The sequence below is a fragment of the Hemicordylus capensis genome, chromosome 2 (genome assembly GCF_027244095.1).
Source record: "Hemicordylus capensis ecotype Gifberg chromosome 2, rHemCap1.1.pri, whole genome shotgun sequence".
NCBI classification, from domain to species: Eukaryota; Metazoa; Chordata; class Lepidosauria; order Squamata; family Cordylidae; genus Hemicordylus; species Hemicordylus capensis.
Window position 1 is genome coordinate 392498645 of NC_069658.1, and position 20587 is coordinate 392519231.

The window sequence follows — 20587 nt, forward strand, 5'->3', positions numbered from 1 at the left end:
CAAATGTAAACTAGGGTGGACTCTGCTAAGCAAAGGGGACAGTTCATGCTTGCTATCACAAGATGAGCTCCTTCTCTCCTCATGATTTTCAGCAGCAAAGAGATAGTCTTTCTCCACAGCCAAATGAATCTTTTTCAGGGGGGGAATTGTGCTCTAAGAATGGAGCTCAGTTCCCCTACATCTCATGACCCTTCGATGTGAAAGAACACCCGCTTCACAACCAGAAGGAGCTGGGGAGCCAGTGGAGCAGACTCTCCCCTGATGTCAATGACAGCCAGTGGTTCCTGGGACTGAGGGGCGGGCAGTGGGGGCGCTAGGCAGGACAGGTGATGTGTGGAGCCACTTTTAGGCAGCTGCAAAGGTGGAGCTAGGACAAAGCGGGTGCCTTAGCAATAACTGACAAATTGTAAATTTGTAGCTAACAAGTGGGATCAAAATACAAACACAACACACACACACACACAGACATCTCAATTATTTTATTTATTTATTTATTTATTCAATTCCTATACAGCCCTTCCAAAAATGGCTCAGGGCAATTTACACAGAGAAATAATAAATAAATAAGATGGCTCCCTGTCCCCAAAGGGCTCACAATCTAAAAAGAAACATGATAGACACCAGCAACAGTCACTGGAGGCACTGTGCGGGGAGTAAATATAAGATAATCACCATTTTTAAAGATGGCTCCTTGCTCAGTTAGCAGGGGTCCAAACTGCTTTTCAAATAATTACAAAAACAGCTTTCCATGTGGGTGTAATGTATGTAGAAAAGGAATGGATTATGTTGGAAGGAAAATTATTTTAATTACTCATTTGCTATGGAGAGAGCTAACTAGGTTTTTCTCTGGATTGTGTCCAGTATCTGTAACATTAATATGTCCACTGCCAGTCATGGTTCATTGGAATGGGATTAAATAAGTGCTGTCTCTTAAAACAAGTTGTTCTAGTAAAAACCAATCTGCTTACTTAACTTTCACTATCCTTACAACTGGACAATTTGGTCCAAATTGCTGAGGTGGTTCACAATTTAGCTCATTTCAGTTTTAAACATGCACATGTTGGCCATCTTGAATTGGTGTGTATGATCTCATCACAAATTATGTGTTTGAGGTATTCCTATGTGTTCCTACAACTGTACCAAATTTGGTCCAAATCGATTTCCACTTGCACCTCAAATGTCCACGTGTCCGCCATCTTGAATCAGGGTTGATGACATCCTCACAATTTACACCCTTGAGCCGTCCCTATGTGTCCCTACATCTGTAGCAAATTTGGTACAGATTGGTTAGGTGGTTCACAAGTTAGCCCAATTGTGCCTCAAATGTTAATGTGTCCACCATCTTGAATTGGGGTGGATGACATTATTATAAACCATGCTTTTGATGTGCTCCTGTGTGTCATTCACTACAACTGTACCAGATGTGGTTCTAAGCAGTTAGGCGATCCACATTTTAGTCCTCTTGCACCTCAAACATTCATGGATTTGCTATCTTGTAATGACATCATTACAAACTACACCATTGAGGTGTCCCTACATGTCACTCACTACAACTGTACCAAATTTGGTTCAAATTGGTTAGATGGTTCACAATTTAGGCCAGTTGCACCTCAAACATTTACGCATTTCCCATCTTGAATCAAGGTGGATGACATTATTGTAAACTATGCCACTGAGGCATCCCTATGTGTCCCTGTATCTGTAGCAAATTGGTTTGAATCAGTCAGGTTGATTTCAAGTTAGCCCACTTGCACCTCAAAAGTTTATGCATCTGGCATCTTGAATTGGGGTGGATAACCTCATCATAAACTACGTCTTTGAGGTGTCCCTATGTGTCCCTACACCTGTAGCAAATTTGGTTCATATTGGTCCTGGCATTGCAATGTTTATTGTGGTGGGGGGACACACATGGATACACACAGAATGCCAGGTGATCTCATAAGCCTACTGGAAAGTAGTCTAAAAATATGTGATGCTTGCTAGGATGGACACTCAGACCTTGAGTGGTGGGCACTCAAGGTGGGCTTAGCAGCATGGAATAGGAAGAGGGTGTCCCTGTGCATCTTTGCATTCCATGGCATACTCTTAAGTTGCAGGAGATTCTTCATAGCCACAGTAAGCATCATTGAAAAACCTGTGATTTTTCTATTATTCATGCATGAATTTTAAAATAGGTAGGCAGAACTGCCCTTGTAACTTCAGAGTGTAGTTGTTCTTTTGTAGTTGGTCTATAAAGTAACTTATGTTTTCCACATTTCTCTGTATCTCTGCTGACGAGCAATTGTACCTCTGCTAACTTGGCAAAGAGGCACCTCTTAACATGATGATTCTCTTTATTTAGCAGGGGAAGAGAAACTGGCCCTGTCCACCCCCAGCACAGCAGCCCTCCAGTGGCTGTTGCTGGTGTCAGGTGCGGAGCCTGATCACTAGTGGTTTGTGTGTGGCTGCAGAGGCAGCCCCGCTCACCCCACCTCCCGCATCTGACATCAGATGTGGGGGACATTGTCTGGCTCCCAAATGGGGCCATGCGGCTCCATTCGGGAGTTGGAGTCCAGCCAGTGCTGCGTTGGCCCCTTCGGGAGCTAGATTTGGGCTGGCGCTGGGTTCGACCATTTAACTCCCGAATGGGGGCCGCACAGTCCCCACTCGGGAGCTAAACCAGCACCCCCATATCTGATGTCAGGTGGGGGGGTATCAGGGCTGCGAGGCACGGCCCCCGATTGAGTGCAGCCCAGGTTCTTTGAACCCATTTGCCCAATGGTGGTTCCGCCCCTGGCTGGTGTCTACCTTATGTTTCTTTTTAGATTGTGAGTCCTTTGGGGACAGGAGACCATCTTATTTATGTATTATTTATTTTTCTATGTAAACTACTTTGAGAATTTTGTTGAAGGTAAAGGTAAAGGTAAAGTGTGCCACAGAGTCAATTTCGACTCCTGGCGCCCACAGAGCCCTGTTGTTTTCTTTGGTAGAATACAGGAGGGGTTTCCCATTGCCTCCTCCCATGCCCTATGAGATGATGCCTTTCAGCATCTTCCTATATCGCTGATGCCCGATATAGGTGTTTCCTATAGTCTGGGAAACATACCTGTGGGGATTTGAACCGGCAACCTTCTGCTTTTAGTCAAGCATTTCCCTGCTGCGCCACTTAAGGTGGCGGTATATAAATATTCACAGTACTACTACTACTACTACTACTAGTAGTAGTAGTAGTAGTAGTAGAAGAAGAAGAAGAAGAAGAGTGTGATTTTTGATTCCAAAATGGTGCTCAGAACAGGTCAGAAGGTTCCGCCTCTGAATGGGATGTTGTGTTCCAAGTTTGAAACAGGCTCTCCCTTTAAAAGGGGTTCCGTTTTGAGTTCAAAACACTCAAAATTGAAAATTCTGCCCGTGGAACATTCTGCACATCCCTGGTTTCTACTCCAGCCTAATGTTAAGCCAATTGGAGGCAAACCACCGCAGACTGCATTGACTTCTCTATAAGGGTAGTTTCTCTCCCAGAGCCATGTTGAACCCATGGAGAGGAAAACCACCCAAAGCTCAAAAAAAGGTCCTAGAAGAGAGCCCCCTCCCAACTGCTGAATCTGTCCTGTAAACTAGTGATGTAAGCAACAAACAGGCATGGGTCAATAGAATGCCTTTAACAATACAGTAAGTCTCATGTGCTTCATAAGGCAGTACCGTACAAGACCAGGATAGTGTGGGACAACTTTGCTCTTATCAGGCACTCCATCCTCCTCTTGTTTTAGGCCTCAAATACCAAGGGAAAGTGTGGGTGCATGAAGGTGCATTCACATTTGTGAATGTCAGAAATTGTGACATTATACAACATAATTATTGATCATGTGGCACATCTGTTCAGTTCGGGTATCAGCTTTAGGTTCCAATTTCCTGGTTTCATAGAGCTTGAGCCAAAATGAGATAGCCTTAACTCTGGTCTAAAACTGGCTGGTTTTCTGACCATAAATCCACTTTTCAGGGAAATAATTTTAATGATGATGTCTACAAAGAGCATTCATGCCAGTGCAACCCTAACATATGCCTAGAGATTAAAATTTATGTTTGTAAAAAACAATTGATTTAATAAAAATGTGGGCTGTTATAAAAAGCCATAACATCCCAGGTTTGTCTAAATTTTGATTATTAACAAGTATACAGTGTGCTGGAGTCACTTTACCTGCAACAACAGAAAAGGCAATCTTCTCTGAGTAGGCAGTTTTGCTGTATCTGTGATGGGAGTGAATGATTCTCTGCAGAATGGTCTGCCTCCAGTGGTCCCGGATTGGAAGAAGGCAAGGTCAGAGTACTGTATCCATCATGCAGAATCACAGAAGGCAGACTCTTCTGTGGGTGAGTACTTTGGGCAAGCAGCCAATTAATATGTACAGCATGACACACTAGCAATTCCCACAACGTATATGTCCCCAAAGTAATATTGCTTAGAGATGTTCATGAAATAGATTTTGCATTCTGTTTTGAGCTTGAAACAAAACACAAATGGTCAGAAATAGTCCTACCGGTTGTTTTGACACAAACTCGAAACGTTTCAAGTGTTTCGGCCATAGGGTACAATGGGGAAACTCGAAACACCCCAATGTTTAACCTTTTCCCCAAATCCCCATAGGATCCTATGTGGGGGGTTGGGGAAAAGTTAAACATGTGTTTAAAATTGCCCGCTTGCCCATTTCTTTTGTGGGTTGGGTGATAGGTAGCACCCATCATGCCCTACCACACAACCCATTTGGGTGTCCCTAAGAGCTAACCATGGGGAACAATGGGGTGTTTTGAGTTTCCCCATTGTTCCCTATGGCGAAAACAAGCTGCATTCACAGAGTGCATTGCACACAAATGTTACATTGCAATTTGCAAAGCATTTAGCAGCCCTGCTTTGAAAAACATTACAGAAGTACACGGTAAAAGGGAATCTGTCCCTCTCAACACACATTTCAAACTCAGTCCATAAAATCCAAAAAAGAATCACAGGACCAGAATCCACTACCAGCCACAGTGTCTGCTCTGCTGTAACATAATTGGCACAAGTTGCCCTCTCATACACAATTATGACTCCTTATTTTCTAGCATTGCAACAGCTGCCACCCTTACTTCGCAGAAAGCATAGCTGTAAACTCAACTAAAGCATACAACTTTGATGCATACAGTACACCTTGCAATGCTGACTGCAGTGCAGAGCAGACCAGAGCAGAGAGTGAAGCACAAATTAGTCTCAAGGGCAAGGCCAGGCACATATCACAGCATATCATCCTCTCTAATAAAACGCTTGGTGTCCGTCCGTGGACGGACACCAAGCGTGTGTCCGTGCCTCCCTTCCCTGTTCTGCGCCTGCGCTTTGCGCAGGCGCAGAACAGGGCAAGGGAGACACGCTCGCCGGTACCCGGCAGCCATCTTGGGCGGCCAGAAGTGGCCGCCCCAAAGAAGCCGGAAAACCGGCGCCGGGGTAAACTGGGCGAGGCAGCGGCAGAGCCGCTGCCTCGGCCAAAAGAGACGGAGGCCGGGGGCGGAGGCCACTTAAATATTTTTTAAAAGGCACCCGCAGCCGACGCCGCCGACCCTCCCTCCCAGCTGACCCCCCCCATTAAGGGCCAAATCGGCCCAGCCACTTGCCCCCGCAGCTTCCGCCGCCGACCAACCGCCCGCCCACCCAGCTGCCGATACCTCCTTACTGCCGGCACACGTCCTCCGCTTGATCCGCTGCTCAATTAACAGAAGGAGAGAGGTGCTCGCATGCAGAGCTCCACTCTCTTTAAAGTCTCTTCCCGAACTGGCGGTTTGCGTCCTTGCCGCCCAAACCGCCAGTTCGGGAAGAGACTTTAAAGAGAGTGGAGCTCTGCATGCGAGCACCTCTCTCCTTCTGTTAATTGAGCAGCGGATCAAGCGGAGGACGTGTGCCGGCAGTAAGGAGGTATCGGCAGCTGGGTGGGCGGGCGGTTGGTCGGCGGCGGAAGCTGCGGGGGCAAGTGGCTGGGCCGATTTGGCCCTTAATGAGGGAGGGAGGGGGAATGGCAGCGGGGGACAGGAGAGCCGTTACTAGGGCCCGTTGTTCAACGGGCCAAAATTAACTAGTAAAGAAATATTACACACAGAGAAAGAGAGAGCTGCCACTGCCCATTTCTCACCACAACACTTTTCTCAAAGCTCCAACACTTCTGGAGGTTTTTTAATGGAACTGTTCTCTCAATAAACACTTGCAGCCACAGGTTATCCACACAGAAGATCCCTTCTGCTAATGTCTCATAGACCACTGCCCAGATATTTGTTGAGAGCCCCCAAGATCAAGCTAAGACTGCCACCTTCTTTTCTCAAAAAGGGATCCTGTACCTTCCTTCAGGTCACCTTAAGTGGTGCAGTGGGGAAATGCCTGACTAACAAGCAGAAGGTTGCCGGTTCGAATCCCCGCTGGTACTATATCGGGCAGCAGTGATATAGGAAGATGCTGAAAGGCATCATCTCAAACTGTGTGGGAGGAGGCAATGGTAAACCCTCCTGTATTCTACCAAAGAAAACCACAGGGCTCTGTGAGTGCCAGGAGTCAAAGTCGACTTGACAGCACATTTTACCTTTACCTTACCTTCCTTCAGGTTATCCTGCTTTTGGACTCACTTTGTCTATGTGTTCAGACCTTGCCTGTGGTCTTGCCAGAGACATCTGATTGACCACTATGGGCAACAGGATCCTGGGCTAAGATGAACCTTTGGTGTGATGCAGCAGAGCTCTTCTCATATTATTACCAATAGCAAAAATAGGCAGAAATCCAACCGGTAGAGTTTTACAGCATGGAGATGCAGTGATGGGGAAAACTGAAGCTGTAGCTTAAAGCTTTTCTGTCTGTTGAGCAATTGTTAAAGGAACAAGAGCCTTGGCAAAAAAGGGGTGACTTCCCTGATATTCTTTGTAACTCCAAAGTTTCACAAAGAGAAAACTTACAGAGGGGTAGCCGTGTTAATCTCTTGCAGGAAAAAAAAAACACACAAGAGTTGCAGCTCCTTAAAGACGAACACATTTGATGTAGCATAAGTTTTTATGAAGTAGAATACTTCATCACACGTGTCGGAAGTGATGAAGTGGACCGTAGTCCATGAAGGCCTATGTCACAATACACGAGTTACTCTTTAAGGTGCCTCAAGAGTCTGAGCTGTTTTCCTAAAAAGAGAGGACTCTTGCGGCTCGAGGCTGAGCGGGAGCTTCCCAGCAGCTGCAATCTACCACGGCCCCCGTGCAGCGCTAGCCTGAGCATATGCATACCTGCCAACATGTCCCTATTTTCCCATTCAATGGGAAAATAGGGGCATGTTAGCAGGTATGCACATTTACTCATAAGTTAAAGCCTACTCAGTGCAATTGAAGATACTCCCTTTGCTTAGCACGCTGCAGCCTTTAAAAAAAGCTCCAGCCGTCCCCGTAGCTCCTCCCCACCCCTTCCTTCCGCCTAACACACGGGGCTTGAATGGCCAGAACGAAGCTGCCTCGCGACTAGCTGGGAAGGCGCTAACTCGCCCTTCCAAGCACCCTTGCGAGGCGCCTCTTTTTCAAAGCCTGTCCTCCTCGATCCCGCCAGCCTCAGCGGCCATGTCTTCCGCGCACGGCGGCGCTCCCGGCAGCTCCTCTCTCCCGTCCCGTGATGCCTCGCGCTGCAAGCGGAACAGGCGCAAGATGGCGGCTGAGCGGCAGGTGGCCGGTGGCGGCGGGGGCAGCGGCGGCCGAGGAGGTGGCGGCACCGGAAGTGGGGGTTCCGCAGCGGGTCCCGAGGAGAACAAGGAGAATGAGAAGCCGAAGGCGGGCGATCTCGGGGACAGCCTGGGCCTGGAGAGTATCCTGCCAGCGCGATGGGCATGGGGCCGTCATTAGTGGGGACGTGTCACTTCTGCTGAGCGGGGGCCCTCCATGCTGCCTCTGCTCTGAGGAAGCCTCTGGCCCCTTCCTGCCGGCGTGTATCTTCCAGCTGCAGCATCTCCCCGGAATTGGGGTTGTGGCTGCCGGGGAAGGGGCTGCTGGCTGACTCCCAAGTCTAGGAAGAGGATGGATGTGGCCCAGGCTGGAATACGTACGGGCTCATTCCAGTCGCACACCGTGGGTAGAACAATTAGACCCCCTGGCCCTCCGATGTTGATCTTCCGCTCCCCATGAAGTGCTGTGGGTCAGAAGCCTTAGCCTACTGCTATGCTTTGAGATCTAGTAACATATGGCATATTGAGGGAGTTCTTTTATTCTCTTCCCCCACCCCCAGGAACTTAGTTTTGCAGAAGGAGGCCAGTGTGGGGAAGGTCTGTCAGAGATCTAAGGCAGACTTTCCTGGGAAACTGCAAATGTGCCTATACATGTAGAAATCAATGTTGAAATGCAAAATTGCCTGCAGTTGTTTAGAAAGATCTGTGAGCTGGAGACAAGGTGCCTGCTCACAGAGCTTGTCTTTTTAGAAGATGAGCGTTTTGTAATACTATAATATTTCATATGTGTATCTCCATTGGGTTTTCCTATATGTGGAATTTGCCCCATATATGAACCACTGGCTACCAGCACTAACTATTTGGGCTATTACGGGAATCGTAATTGATTAATCTTGTGTATTCTAGCCAATTTATTAGACTTTGGGTTAAAAGCATTGTTCTGAAATGGAATACATCTTTAGAAGATGGATGCATGTGTTGTAGGAATTATTCTCTTAGAAGAGGCATCCCCTCCTATGAGAGATTCATCTAAGACTTGTATACATCTAGGATTTAAAGCATGGTTTTAAAAAAACGCCTTGATGCCCAATTAAATGAGAACATCTTTTAATTTGATAGGTCTAAACGTTGCAGTCCAGCTAACTTCACTTTTGTGTTATGCAGCACTCTCTTCTGGACAGTGTGCTGAGAAACACTGAAGCCAGTGTCACAAAATAATGATTGCTGTGGAAAGAAATGCAGTGCTTTTTCTGCTAAGAGGTTTTTTGGTGAAAATTACCACTGTTTGATGCTATCCATGTACACAGTGTTTTATAGAGTGACATAAGACAACTTGCTGAGCTGAGGGTGACAGCTGAAAGAGTAAAAGGCATGGATAGGGATTTGATGGGATGGTAAAGCAGAAAAGTGGGGCAAAGCTATAGTGAGGTTTAAAGGAGTTTCTGCTGGATCCAAGGGAGGAACGTGAGCCAGTATACAGACTGGAGGAGGGGTGTTGGCCATTAAAAGTATAATAAAAGGCCTTTGTCATTTAGTCAAGATTATTTAAAAGTCTGATACTTAAAAGGTGGGATATTAAATACTTGTGAAACTTTTTCACAAGTTCTTGGTTAAATGGCAGTGGTGGTCTATAAAAGGCTTTGTTCTAAATGTGAGTTAAATGTTTTCCCCAACCCCAGTCCAGAGGACTCTACCCTTATTAAGTTGACCACGTTTGTTTGTTTGTTTGTTTGTTTAACACAATTTTAATCTCCCCATACACAAATCCCTGGGCAGCTCACCATCTAAAAACACTACAGTTAAAACATTTACACAATTAAAATAATTTAAAATACAGATAAAAACTCTAAAACATTAAACTTTAAAACTATAAACCTGACTAAACAAGTTTTCAGTTCCTTCTTAAAAACATCCATAGAAGGGGAGCTTCTAATTTCATTTGGAAACATGTTCCAGAGTCCTGGGGCAACCCTAGGAAGGCCTGGTTTTGCCACCAACCGAGCCAGTGACAACCACAACTGGACCTCCCCAGATCTTAATAGGTGGTGGGTTTTGTGAAAAATAAGGTGTTCTCTTAAATACCTTTAAGATAAATCAATCTTACCTTAATTACTAAAAGTAGCTAACTTACAAGAGTTCTAAAACTTGGGAAGACAACCCAGAGACACATATGTACCAAAGTAGATCCCACACAAGCCATTCAGGGCTTTATAGATAATAATAACCAGCACTTTGTATTTCGTCCAGAAACTTGTTTGTAGCCAGTGTAATTCTTTTAAATGGGTGTAAAATGATCTCTTTGGATAACCGCAGAGACCAACCTGGTTGCTGCATTCTGTACCAGCTGCAGTTTCCAGAGTATGTCTGGAAATGAGCCCCTGGTGGCGCAGTGGTAAAACTGCCGCCCTGTAACCAGAAGGTTACAAGTTCGATCCTGACCAGGGGCTCAAGGTTGACTCAGCCTTCCATCCTTCCGAGGTCGGTAAAATGAGTACCCAGAATGATGGGGGGCAATATGCTAAATCATTGTAAACAACTTAGAGAGCTCCGGCTATAAAGCGGTATATAAATGTAAGTGCTATTGCTATTGCTAAGTGCTATGTACAAAGGCAGCCCAATGTAGAACACATTGCAATAGTCAAGTCTGGATGTTAGCGTATGCACCATTGTTTTTAAGGTCATTTATCTCCAGAAATGGACATAGTTGGCACATCAGTCAAAGCTGATAGAAAACCCTCCTGGCCACTGCCTCAGGGAGAGACTGGGAGAGGTTTGGGTCCAGAAGTACTCCCAGTCTATGTATCTATTCTTTCTGGTGGAGTGCACCCCATACAGAACAGGCAGCGCTAAACCACTTCCTAAATTCTGACCTCCCACAATGAATGCTTCCATCTTGTTTGGATTCAGTCTCTTGTTTTCTCTCATCCATTACCATTTCTTGATGAAACTGACATGGAGAAATAGATTTTGTTTATTATGTCGCTCCCCTTTCATTAACCAACCAAAATTTTACACTTTAGGAGAGCATTTAGCCTGATGTAACTACAGTTGCTTGTTAGCTCATATCTCTCTTCTTCTCTTGTAGCTGTTTTAAATTGTTTTTCAGCTTTGTAACTATGAGCTGACTTGGACATTTTCTAGTGGAAAGGCAGGAAATACATGTTTTAATACATAAGAATTCATCAGTGAAGCATAAAAGTGTGGCAAATGTTTAGATTGGCAAGCTATTTGCCAATAGAATTTTCCAAGCGGAAAATTAGCCCCTTGGTATGCGGAGGAATTATAGGGGCTGAAGCAGCAAGGTAGATGGCTAGGAGTGCAAGTGAAGAAAGACTCGGCTCGAATCTGACGGATTATAACGCAGAGCACATTTGAAGATCTATACTCTGGCAGTGCATGCCGCATAAAAGCACTTCTTTTCTGTCCTCATTGCTTTTGCAAACTCACATCCAGCAGAGTTGTCTAGGGTTGTGAAAAGGCTAATACATGCCCCTCCGCCCTTGAATGAGAATTTGAATCCATCAGTTACCTGCTGTGACACTTTAAATGAGGTTTTTTTACAGATAAAGTCTCTCACATTCAAACTGAACTAGACTCTACAGTTACTGCAGAACTGTTGGAGATGGAGTTCCAGTGCATCAACCTTTTGCACCAACTATCCTAGTGACCACTAGGGGCATTGCCTGCTGTGACATTTTAATTGAGCTTTTTACAGATAGAATATCTTGCATTTGAGCTGAGCTAGACTCTATACTTACTGCAGAGCCTACTGTGGAGGTGTCCAGCAGGTCCTTTTGTATGGTTAAATTGGATCAGTTTCAGTTTGTGACTCCCAAAGATGTGGACAAAATGCTTGGGACATTTCGCCTTACTACCTGTTCTCTTGAGCCTTGCCCAACATGGCTTATACGATCTACCAGGGAGGTTAATGGAGAGGGTCTTGTTATAGCGGCTGAAGATTATCAATGCTTCTTTGAGAGAGAGAGAAGGCATGATGCCTCCTTGACTTAAGGGGGCAATTATTAGACCACTGTTGAAGAAACCTGCATTGGATCCCTCACAATTAGGCAATTATAGACCTGTCTCCAACCTCCCATGGTTAGGCAAGGTGACTGAGAGGATGGTGGCATCTCAGCTCCAGGCAGTCTTGGAAGAAGCAGATTATCAGGATCCATTTCAAACTGACTCCTGGACAGGCTGTGGGGTTGAGATGGCCTTGGTCAGCCTGTTGGATGATCTCCAATTAGGAATCAACAGGGGGAGTGTGACTCTGTTGATCCTTCTGGATCTCTGCAGCTTTTGATACCATCAACCATGGTATCCTACTGGAGTGCCTAAAGTGAATGGGAGGAGAGGCACTGCTTTGCAGTGGCTCTGCTCTTACCTCTTGGGTAGGTTGCAGATGGTGTCACTTGGTGACAGTTGCTCTTCTGAATGGGAGTTACTATTAGGGATGTGCATGAACTGGTTCGGAGGCCCTTTTACAGGCTTCTGAACTGGTTTGAACATCCAGTGGTTCGGCCAGTTCGAAGGTGGGAAGGATATCTTTAAGGACGGGGGAGGGTGCTCTTACCCCTCCCGCTGCATTTCACCCACCAGTGCTGCCTTTTAAAGTAGTGGCAGCTTACCTCCTTGCCACCCAAGTGCCTCCTTGGACTGGAAGTGCCTGGTGTTTGTGTGCTGGGCACTTCCAGTCACTTCTGGTCTGAGGAAGGTATGCTGGCAAAGAGGCATGCTGCCACAAGGAGGTACTCTGCCGCCCCACTGGACCATTTTAAAAGGCAGCATCAGTGGGGGAAATGTAGTGGGAGGGGTAAAAGCACCCTCCTGTGTCCTTAAAGTTATCCCCCCCTTCAAACCGGCACACCACTAGCTACTATATGGAGTCCCTCAGGGCTCCATTCTGTCACCAATGCTTTTTAACATCTACATGAAGCCGCTGGGAGACATAATTGGTGTAGGGTGTTGTCAGTATTTATTTAACACATTTATATACTGCCCAAAACCTGCATCTCTGGGCCAGACCATTATGAATTGAGAATGTGACACAGAACACATTAATTGCATCTTGCAAGTGAGGCTCAGCACTCAGCAGCAGTGAACAAGCTCCTTTCAGGGACCTTGTGTACCATTCCTGATCATTCTCCCGCAAACCAGGGTGTCGGACCATTACAGGCTGGAGTTCAGTTCCAGTCTTCAGGTGCATCAGTATTTTTTTAATTTGACCCTTAGGGACTCATTTTAGTGATACACCTTGGGCTTCACAACAAAGGGGATATTGGTGAATATTGCCCCTTTCCTTGCTCAAGCAGCAATGCATCAGTAGCTTGGAACTCACACTTCTGCACACGTGCAGTGCTAATCTGGGTGCTGGCCAGTGAATTTTTAGAAATAGAAAACTTTTCACCCCACATCTCTGCATCCAACAAGCATTTGCTGTAACTACTTTCATAATGTTTTATTAAGCTCTTTTATTCAAATTTAATAAGTTTATTATTAAAGTATTAATGAAACCTGTAGTGTATGTATGCAACTTCAAAAAAATAATAATTTGTCAGTACACTATAGATGTGTATGTTTCCCTAACAAGTCTTTCAGTTCTTCAGATTGTTAAGGAATCACAGCAGCAGCATGGGTTACGACATGGTGACTTTCAGAGATATAGGTTAGTATGCTGTGAAGAATGAATGGAGGTTATTTGCCTTTTCCTTTACTACTTTTCCTTTAATAATTATATTCCTTCACTACTATAAATCCAAATGGTTGCTAGTTCTTAACAGTCTGGCAAGATGCAGTTAACTTGAGAGAGGAATGTGTAAATTGAAGTGCCTGTAGCAGAAACATTGTACCTAAACTCTTCTGACAGAAGAAAGACAGCCAGCACTGATCCCAAAATTCCTCCCTGTCTGGAGGAACACTGCAGTCTGATGCACCTGACATGTATGGCTTGCAGGGATCTTAAACTTGGTACGAGCTCATCTAAGAACAGCCCTGCCAGATCAGGCCCAAGGCCCATCTAGTCCAGCATCCTGTTTCACACAGTGGCCTCTGAGAGCCCATAGGCATGAGTTGAGGGCATGCGCTCTCTCCTTCTGCTACTCCCCTGCATCCTGCCTCTGAGGCTGGAGGTGGCCTATATCCCTCCAACTAGTAGCATCTGATAGAACTCTCCTTGATGAAGTTATCCAAACCCCTCTAAAAGCCATCCAGTTTGTTGGCTGTCACCACATCTTGTGGCAGAGAATTCTACAAGTTGATTATGCGTTGTGCGAAAAAGTACTTCCATTTGTTGGTCTTAAATTTCTTGGCAATCAATTTCATGGGATGACCTCTGGTTCTAGTGTTAGGTGAGAGGGAGAAGAATTTTTCTCTCTCCATTTTCTGCAAACCATGCATGATTTTATTGACCTCTATCATGTCTCCCCACATTCGTCTTTTTTTCTAAACTAAAAAGCCGCAGGTGTTGTAGCCTTGCTTTCCATAAGGAAGGTGCTCTAAGCCCCTGATTGTCTTGGTTGTCCTCTTCTGCACCTTTTCCAGTTCTACAGTGTCATCATTTAGAGGTGGTGACCAGAATTGTACGCAGTACTCCAGGTGTGACCACACCATAGTTTTGCATAAGGGCATTATAATATTAGCCGTTTTATTTTCAATCCCCTTCGTAATGGAAGTATGGAATTGGCCTTTTTCACAGCTACCTCACTTTCAACGAGCTGTCCACCATGACCCCAAGATCCCTCTCTGGTCAGTCACTGACAGCTCAGATCTCATCAGCATATACTTGAAGTTGGGGGTTTTCATCCCAATGTGCATCACTTTACACTTGCCAACCTTGAACTGCATTTGCCATTTTGTCACTCACTCCCCCTTTTGGAGCTCCTCACAATCTGTTGTGTCTAGTTCTCAAAAGGAGTGTTGTGTGGGCATGCCCTTTCCCTGAACTAGTTCCACTGAGAGTTAATTAAAATCTTTCATTCTGTCTTGTGGGTTGCCAGGATTTGCTGCCAATCAAACTTCTTACTATGCTGCTTTCAACTAGAAGGATTGACAGTAAACACAGTGTTTGTAATCATATGATAAAACAGCTCCAAGTCCTTTGTTTTTCTTGCTGTTATCCTTTTTGCATGTAACTTCTAGTTGGTAGCTCATAAGTTGCGCAGTTTAATGTGGGTGGTCCGTACTGCTGCGGGAGTCTCCATTTTTTGAGGCGGGGGGAGAGCAAATAGTCTTGTACAAGACTCATACTTAAACTCATGCTACTGCACTTCTGGAGAACTTAAAAGTCCTGTAAGTAGCATCACAGAAGTACGATTGTGTATTTGCATTCTTGTACAGGTTTGCCAGTGATTTTTTTTTTTTTAGACACTCACAGCAGTACAGGCAGTTCAGAACCACCCAAATTAGCAATGCGCTACATGTCAGTTACTGTCTCCAGATTGTTAAACTGTTGTATACAACTTATTTTACAAACCACAGATGTTTTCTGCCTGGTGCAAACTCTTAATTTTGTTTAGGTTTACAGTGGAGGAAGTAAAAAATAGGGGACAAGTTATGTGTAAGAACTAAATTTTCTTTACTCTTTCCCCCATCGTCAGAGGTTACTGCTCCCGCCGGCTAAGACGGCTCAGAAAAACACTGAACTTCAAGATGGGAAATAGGCACAAGTTTACAGGGAAGAAAGTGACAGAAGAGCTGTTATCTGATAACAGGTACTAGGAGACTCAGTAACTGTTCTAATGTAATGCACACTGGTGGTGAAATCTAGTATGTACCCTGATACTAAAAAGCCAGTTGAGATGAAATGGGAATGCTGTTGCATGCTTCTCAGAGCAACTGTTCTTGGACGCATGCATAATCACCTTGAAAGTGCCATTCTTGTCATCAGGGGTGGCTTTTTTCAGCTTCTGAGAAGTTGGGAGGGGTGGGAAGAGATATGTGAGATCTTCCAGTAGAGCCGGACTTGTCTAATACTATAAGTTGCTGCAGTTTTCTGTGCTGTTCTTTAAAAATTCAGTGACTTGGGAGAGTATTGTATCCCATCTGCCAGAGTTGTACATCTTTATGATTTGTGGAAAGAAAACAAATGATACGTGTTGTGAGATTTCTTGCCACCTGCTTTATTTGTGGGGTAAAATATCTTTGGTTAAATGTTTCCTTATTTCCAGATAAGGGTAGATTCGAATATAAGATGAGCTGATTAATCATGTCTGATATAAGCAAGCCACATGAAAAATCTGACTATTCTTACGGTGATCACTGCTAGCTCAAAAAGTACCATTGAGACTGGCAAGATCAATGTAGGTGGCGCAGTCCAAAACAGAATCTATTTAGTACTGCTCCCTCAAGGTGCCTGTACCAGCTTTTCTGACTTAATGCTAGAGAAGTGTGTCTCGCATGGGGATGCAGTTGTCTGGATCAGCGTCAGAAACGCTTTAGTTCTAAAAAAAAAATAAAAAAATGTACAATGCCAGAATTTTGTGATGTCGGCATAGACAAGAGTTGTTGCTTGCAAGTTTAGATGTATGTAAAGAGAGCTAGTTCTGCCAGCATCATAAGGTCTTCAGACTGATGTATGGTTAGGGCTTTTATGGTTTAGGAGCACATAGATCCATCTGTTCTAACCAAAGCATGCTCCAATTCCACAAAGACTTGTTGCTTAAGTGATGTAAAGGAATATAATTTGTTTAGAACACATTTTGAACTGGTAACTTGGCATCTCCTCTATCTTTCACTGTAGATACTTGCTCTTGATTCTGATGGATGCTGAGAGAGCTTGGAGCTATGCTATGCAGCTTAAGCAAGAAGCCAACACTGAGCCTCGCAAGCGTTTTCATTTGTTATCTCGCCTGCGCAAAGCAGTAAAACATGCTGAGGAGCTGGAGCGTCTGTGCGAAAGCACCCGGGTGGATGCCAAGACCAAGTTGGAAGCTCAGGTTACTGCTAGCTTTCAGAGCTGTTTTATAGCAGAGGCAGAGACAATATAAACTAACTTTTTGTTTCTTGTTGAACAGATGAGTTTGAATTGTAAACTGACATTAAAGTCTCCTGTGAAGATTAAGGCAGGAATGCCCCGTATGCCTGGAGTTTGATGTGTTATGCTCTAGTTATAGAACATAGCCTTCTTGGATCAGAACTGCCTATCTAGTCTAATATTCTATCTCAGTTGGGGGCCAGTACACGAGTAGTGGTGGTGGTGGGGGAACAGACAAGAATTAATTGTAGAGAGTTAAGTGTATTATGCTTGGCTGGGTTCATAGAATGTGTCTGTTTGGCCCACCTGTATGCTGTTAAGCCACTCCTAGGACTGGAGTTAAAAGTATATAGCACTATAATACATCTAGCTAAAGAGAAGATTTATATTTCTGTGTATATATGTGGGTATATAAGGAAAGGTTGATGCACAAAAGCTTTGGGAATGGTTTTCAGAGAGACTAGGCCTCACCATATCGGTCTGTGGATGTGTAAACAAATTGGACATCTTTCATTTAACGCTGCGCAGAGAACATAGATTATTGCTCTTTTGTTCACCTCAAACTTCTGGCTATGGCTTATAGCCGGGACCTAAGAACTTTGTTGGAGGCCTGCACACAAATTTAACCTCTTACAGTAGAGTGCAGCATGATCAGGCTGCAGCTGGCAGTAGATTAGGCTACATTTTGAGGGGTTCTCTATTTTGGCGCAAAGCCAGGAAGGGTGAGGTGCTGCTGTTTAGCCTGGTCTGTATATTCAGTGAATGTGGAACTGCTCTGCAGAGCACAGATTGGTAACAGAGTATGGACCACTTCATAAACCTTTGTGGTTTGTGTGGTAGAGTAGCATAAACACTTGCATGGAAACGGACCAGTATCACAAGCTTTGGCAAGGAGTCTTCCATTTAAAGATTATGGATAGAGGAACAATCTGTGGATAGACTGATAACAGGAAACAAGCATGCCCCCACCTCCTTTATTCAGTAGAGTTCATAATAACGTTGTGGGCTCGTGTATGTCTTGTCTATATAGTTGGAAAGGTATTGTGACAATGAAAATGTAAGACATTTGCTTGCCTTCACTGCCAGTTCTGGAAAATCCTAGGTGCCTGATCATCTGAGCACTTGGATGTTCAAAACTGGTTCCTAGAGACCTATCCAGGCAGCTCGGGGGAAAGAAGGAAATTTTAAAAAGTTGCCAGTCTCTGCTATTCTGTTCTTCACAGTTGCAGATTGAGACCATTCTGTTGTGCTCACTTCTCCTTTCTCCCCCCGGCCCCCCTTATAGGCATATACAGCTTACCTCACAGGGATGCTCCGCTTTGAGCACCAGGAATGGAAGGCAGCGATGGAGGCTTTTAACAAATGCAAGTGAGTGTTTCCTCTCTTATTTTTGTTTGTGTTTAAACTTGTTAAACCAGTGGATACAAAGCTGGTTACATGAGTTTTTAAAGTTCGTGTCATTCCAGTATTATAGAATAGTTCTTTATTGATACCTTTTGCACCCAGGGTAATTGTCCTCCTGAGCAGTCTGGTTGTGAAATTAAAATACTACCTGAACATTGTTCAGCACTATAATCCTAATCTTTCCAAGAAAAACACAGGTTACGCTGCTATACTACTAATTAAGTTTGTACCTTGTTGCAGAACCATATATGAAAAGCTGGCCAGTGCTTTCACAGAGGAGCAAGCTGTATTATACAATCAACGTGTGGAGGAGATTTCTCCCAATATTCGATATTGTGCCTACAATATTGGTAAGTAAGTAACCCAGGAGGAAATGTTACTTGCGAAAGAGTAACACTGCCTCCACTAGTTCATTCCTGTGTGAAATGAGGCAGTATGTTAAAGTGCAGCTGTGTGTTGCATAGTTCTAGAATCCACAGTCTTCTTCTGCTTGGCATCTTGATCATCTCAACTTTCACTTAAACATTTCTGGCTGTTAACTGCCACCTGCAGCTTGAAAATGTGAAAGAAGCTCCTAAAAGTTCAGGACCTTGTTGAGTTAGAGCTTCAGTAGTTCCAAGGTAGATCCAGGTCCTTGTTTTCTCTCCCTGCTTTGGTCTACTTCATGCTCCCCCACCCCAGTTTTCCCAGCACATTTCCAGTCTTGAAGAAAACAGGAGAAACGTTTTAGCTCTGCCCAAAACTGTCATTGCAATATTGGCCAAGCACATGACATGTAGCCCCCCCTTCCCTCCCCCCACCCCCAAGCTGCAGAGGCTCTGTAGCAGAAGACAGCTCTGTAGGGCAAGAGGCTTCTTAAGACTATTCTGGGGGCTGGTTATGTAGCTAAGTAGCAGGGCACATGCTTTGCATGCAGAAGGTCCCAGAATCAACCTGTGGTATATCTCGATAGGGATGGAGAACTACCCGGACTGAAACTTTGGAGAACTGCTAGTTGGTATAGAGCAGTGGTTCCCAACGTGGGGGCCTCCAGATGTTGCTGAACTACAACTCCCATCAGCCCCAGCCACAATAAACCATTGCTGGGGCTGATGGGAGTTGTAGTTCAGCAACATCTAGAGGCCCCCATGTTGGGAACCACTGGTGTAGAGTAAATGGTCTGATTTGGTATAAGCCCACTTCATACGTTCTATCCCTATTCAGTTGGTTTAATCCTTTCCCTTCCAGTGGTTCTCTGGTTGAAAATCACCTCCTTCAGTTGCTTGCTTTCCCACAAGGATATCCATGCCTCTTTTTCCGTGCAGCTTAGGGAGGGAAATTATTAGGGGTGGGGAGAAAAAAACTATTTCTTTCTGCTACAGATAAAACAAGGATTGTGAGTGGGCAAAGTAAACTGCTTGTGACCCAAATGTTGTTTGCAGTTTGATTAAGAATAATGTGTTAAGCAGATTTGTTGAATGCATCATTTGGGTATCCTTAAGACTCTCATTAAGTAACCCCACACTGTTGTGCTTGATTCCATGTAATCTGTATTCTATCATTTGTCCCTTAGGTGACCAGTCTGCTATTAGTGAGTTAATGCAAATGCGTCTGAGATCCGGAGGAAATGAGGGGCTTCTTGCTGAAAAATTGGAGGTAACTTATTGTGTCTTTATAACATCATCCTTTTTTCAACGTTTTCTATGCCATTCTTCATTTTAAAAAAAAAAATCCAGAGCAATGTCCAACAATTCCAAGTTTATTTGAGTTCAGGTAAAATAAATTCAAATGATCAGTAAGCAATGCACAAGCAGCAAAGTCAACCAGTCAACTCAAAGGTTCATTGGAAAAGAAAAGGCCTTGACCTCCCTTCAGAAGGACAGCGCCGAGGAAACCATACAGATTTCTTGGGGATAGCTATTCTAAAGCACTGGGGCTGCAACAGAAAAGGCTCTGGTTCTCATGGAATCCTCTTGAAATGGAATTCAAAGCAGGGCTTTTCTATGTCCTTGAAGCCAAGGGCAACAGGGGCAATTGCCCCCCAGCCCCATGCTTCCCCAACACCCCCATCCCAGCTACGGGCGGCAGCATGTGTGAATCGTTTTAAAAATGCCACTCTTCACCCAGCATTCCATGGGGAGGCTGCCCGGCCTCTACTGCTTAGTTGGCCTCCACACATGCACAAAGGCCAGCTACGTGGTGGAGGCTGCCTCAGCGGTGCAAAAACTCACCAGCAGGCACCGCCCTCTTCAGTGGCCTCCTTCCTTCTGACTCCTCCCTGACGCACCCCCCACCCCTCCCATTTGTCTTGGGCTCTGTATCTGACTAGGGATGGCCCTGCCCAATCTTGGGGTTGGTAGCCCTGTCCTAGACTATATTATAGAAGCAAATGTTTTCTGACCATGGATAAATAGGGAATCCTTTGGTTGGGAGTTCTTTTCCAGTCTTTCTTCAGGGATGGGACCGACTGGAAAAAAGTGTCATCAAACATTTTTCTGAAAGTTGGACTACTACATTTTATGGTTATTTCATGATCTTTACACTGAATAAGCAA

At 44.8% G+C, this 20587-nt stretch overlaps 1 protein-coding gene across 1 annotated transcript in view; it reads left to right on the top strand.

The window, feature by feature from the left end:
* The first annotated feature begins 7447 nt into the window (after positions 1 to 7447).
* The window catches only part of SRP68 (signal recognition particle 68), a 30991-nt gene continuing 17851 nt past the window's right edge, over positions 7448 to 20587 (top strand). Inside the window, exons 1-7 of the mRNA XM_053295265.1 lie at positions 7448 to 7822; positions 13278 to 13344; positions 15275 to 15388; positions 16417 to 16612; positions 17936 to 18018; positions 18295 to 18404; positions 19607 to 19689. Of these exons, the coding sequence (XP_053151240.1) occupies positions 7582 to 7822; positions 13278 to 13344; positions 15275 to 15388; positions 16417 to 16612; positions 17936 to 18018; positions 18295 to 18404; positions 19607 to 19689 (894 nt within the window). The 5' untranslated portion in view covers positions 7448 to 7581. The remainder of the gene's footprint in view (positions 7823 to 13277; positions 13345 to 15274; positions 15389 to 16416; positions 16613 to 17935; positions 18019 to 18294; positions 18405 to 19606; positions 19690 to 20587) is intronic.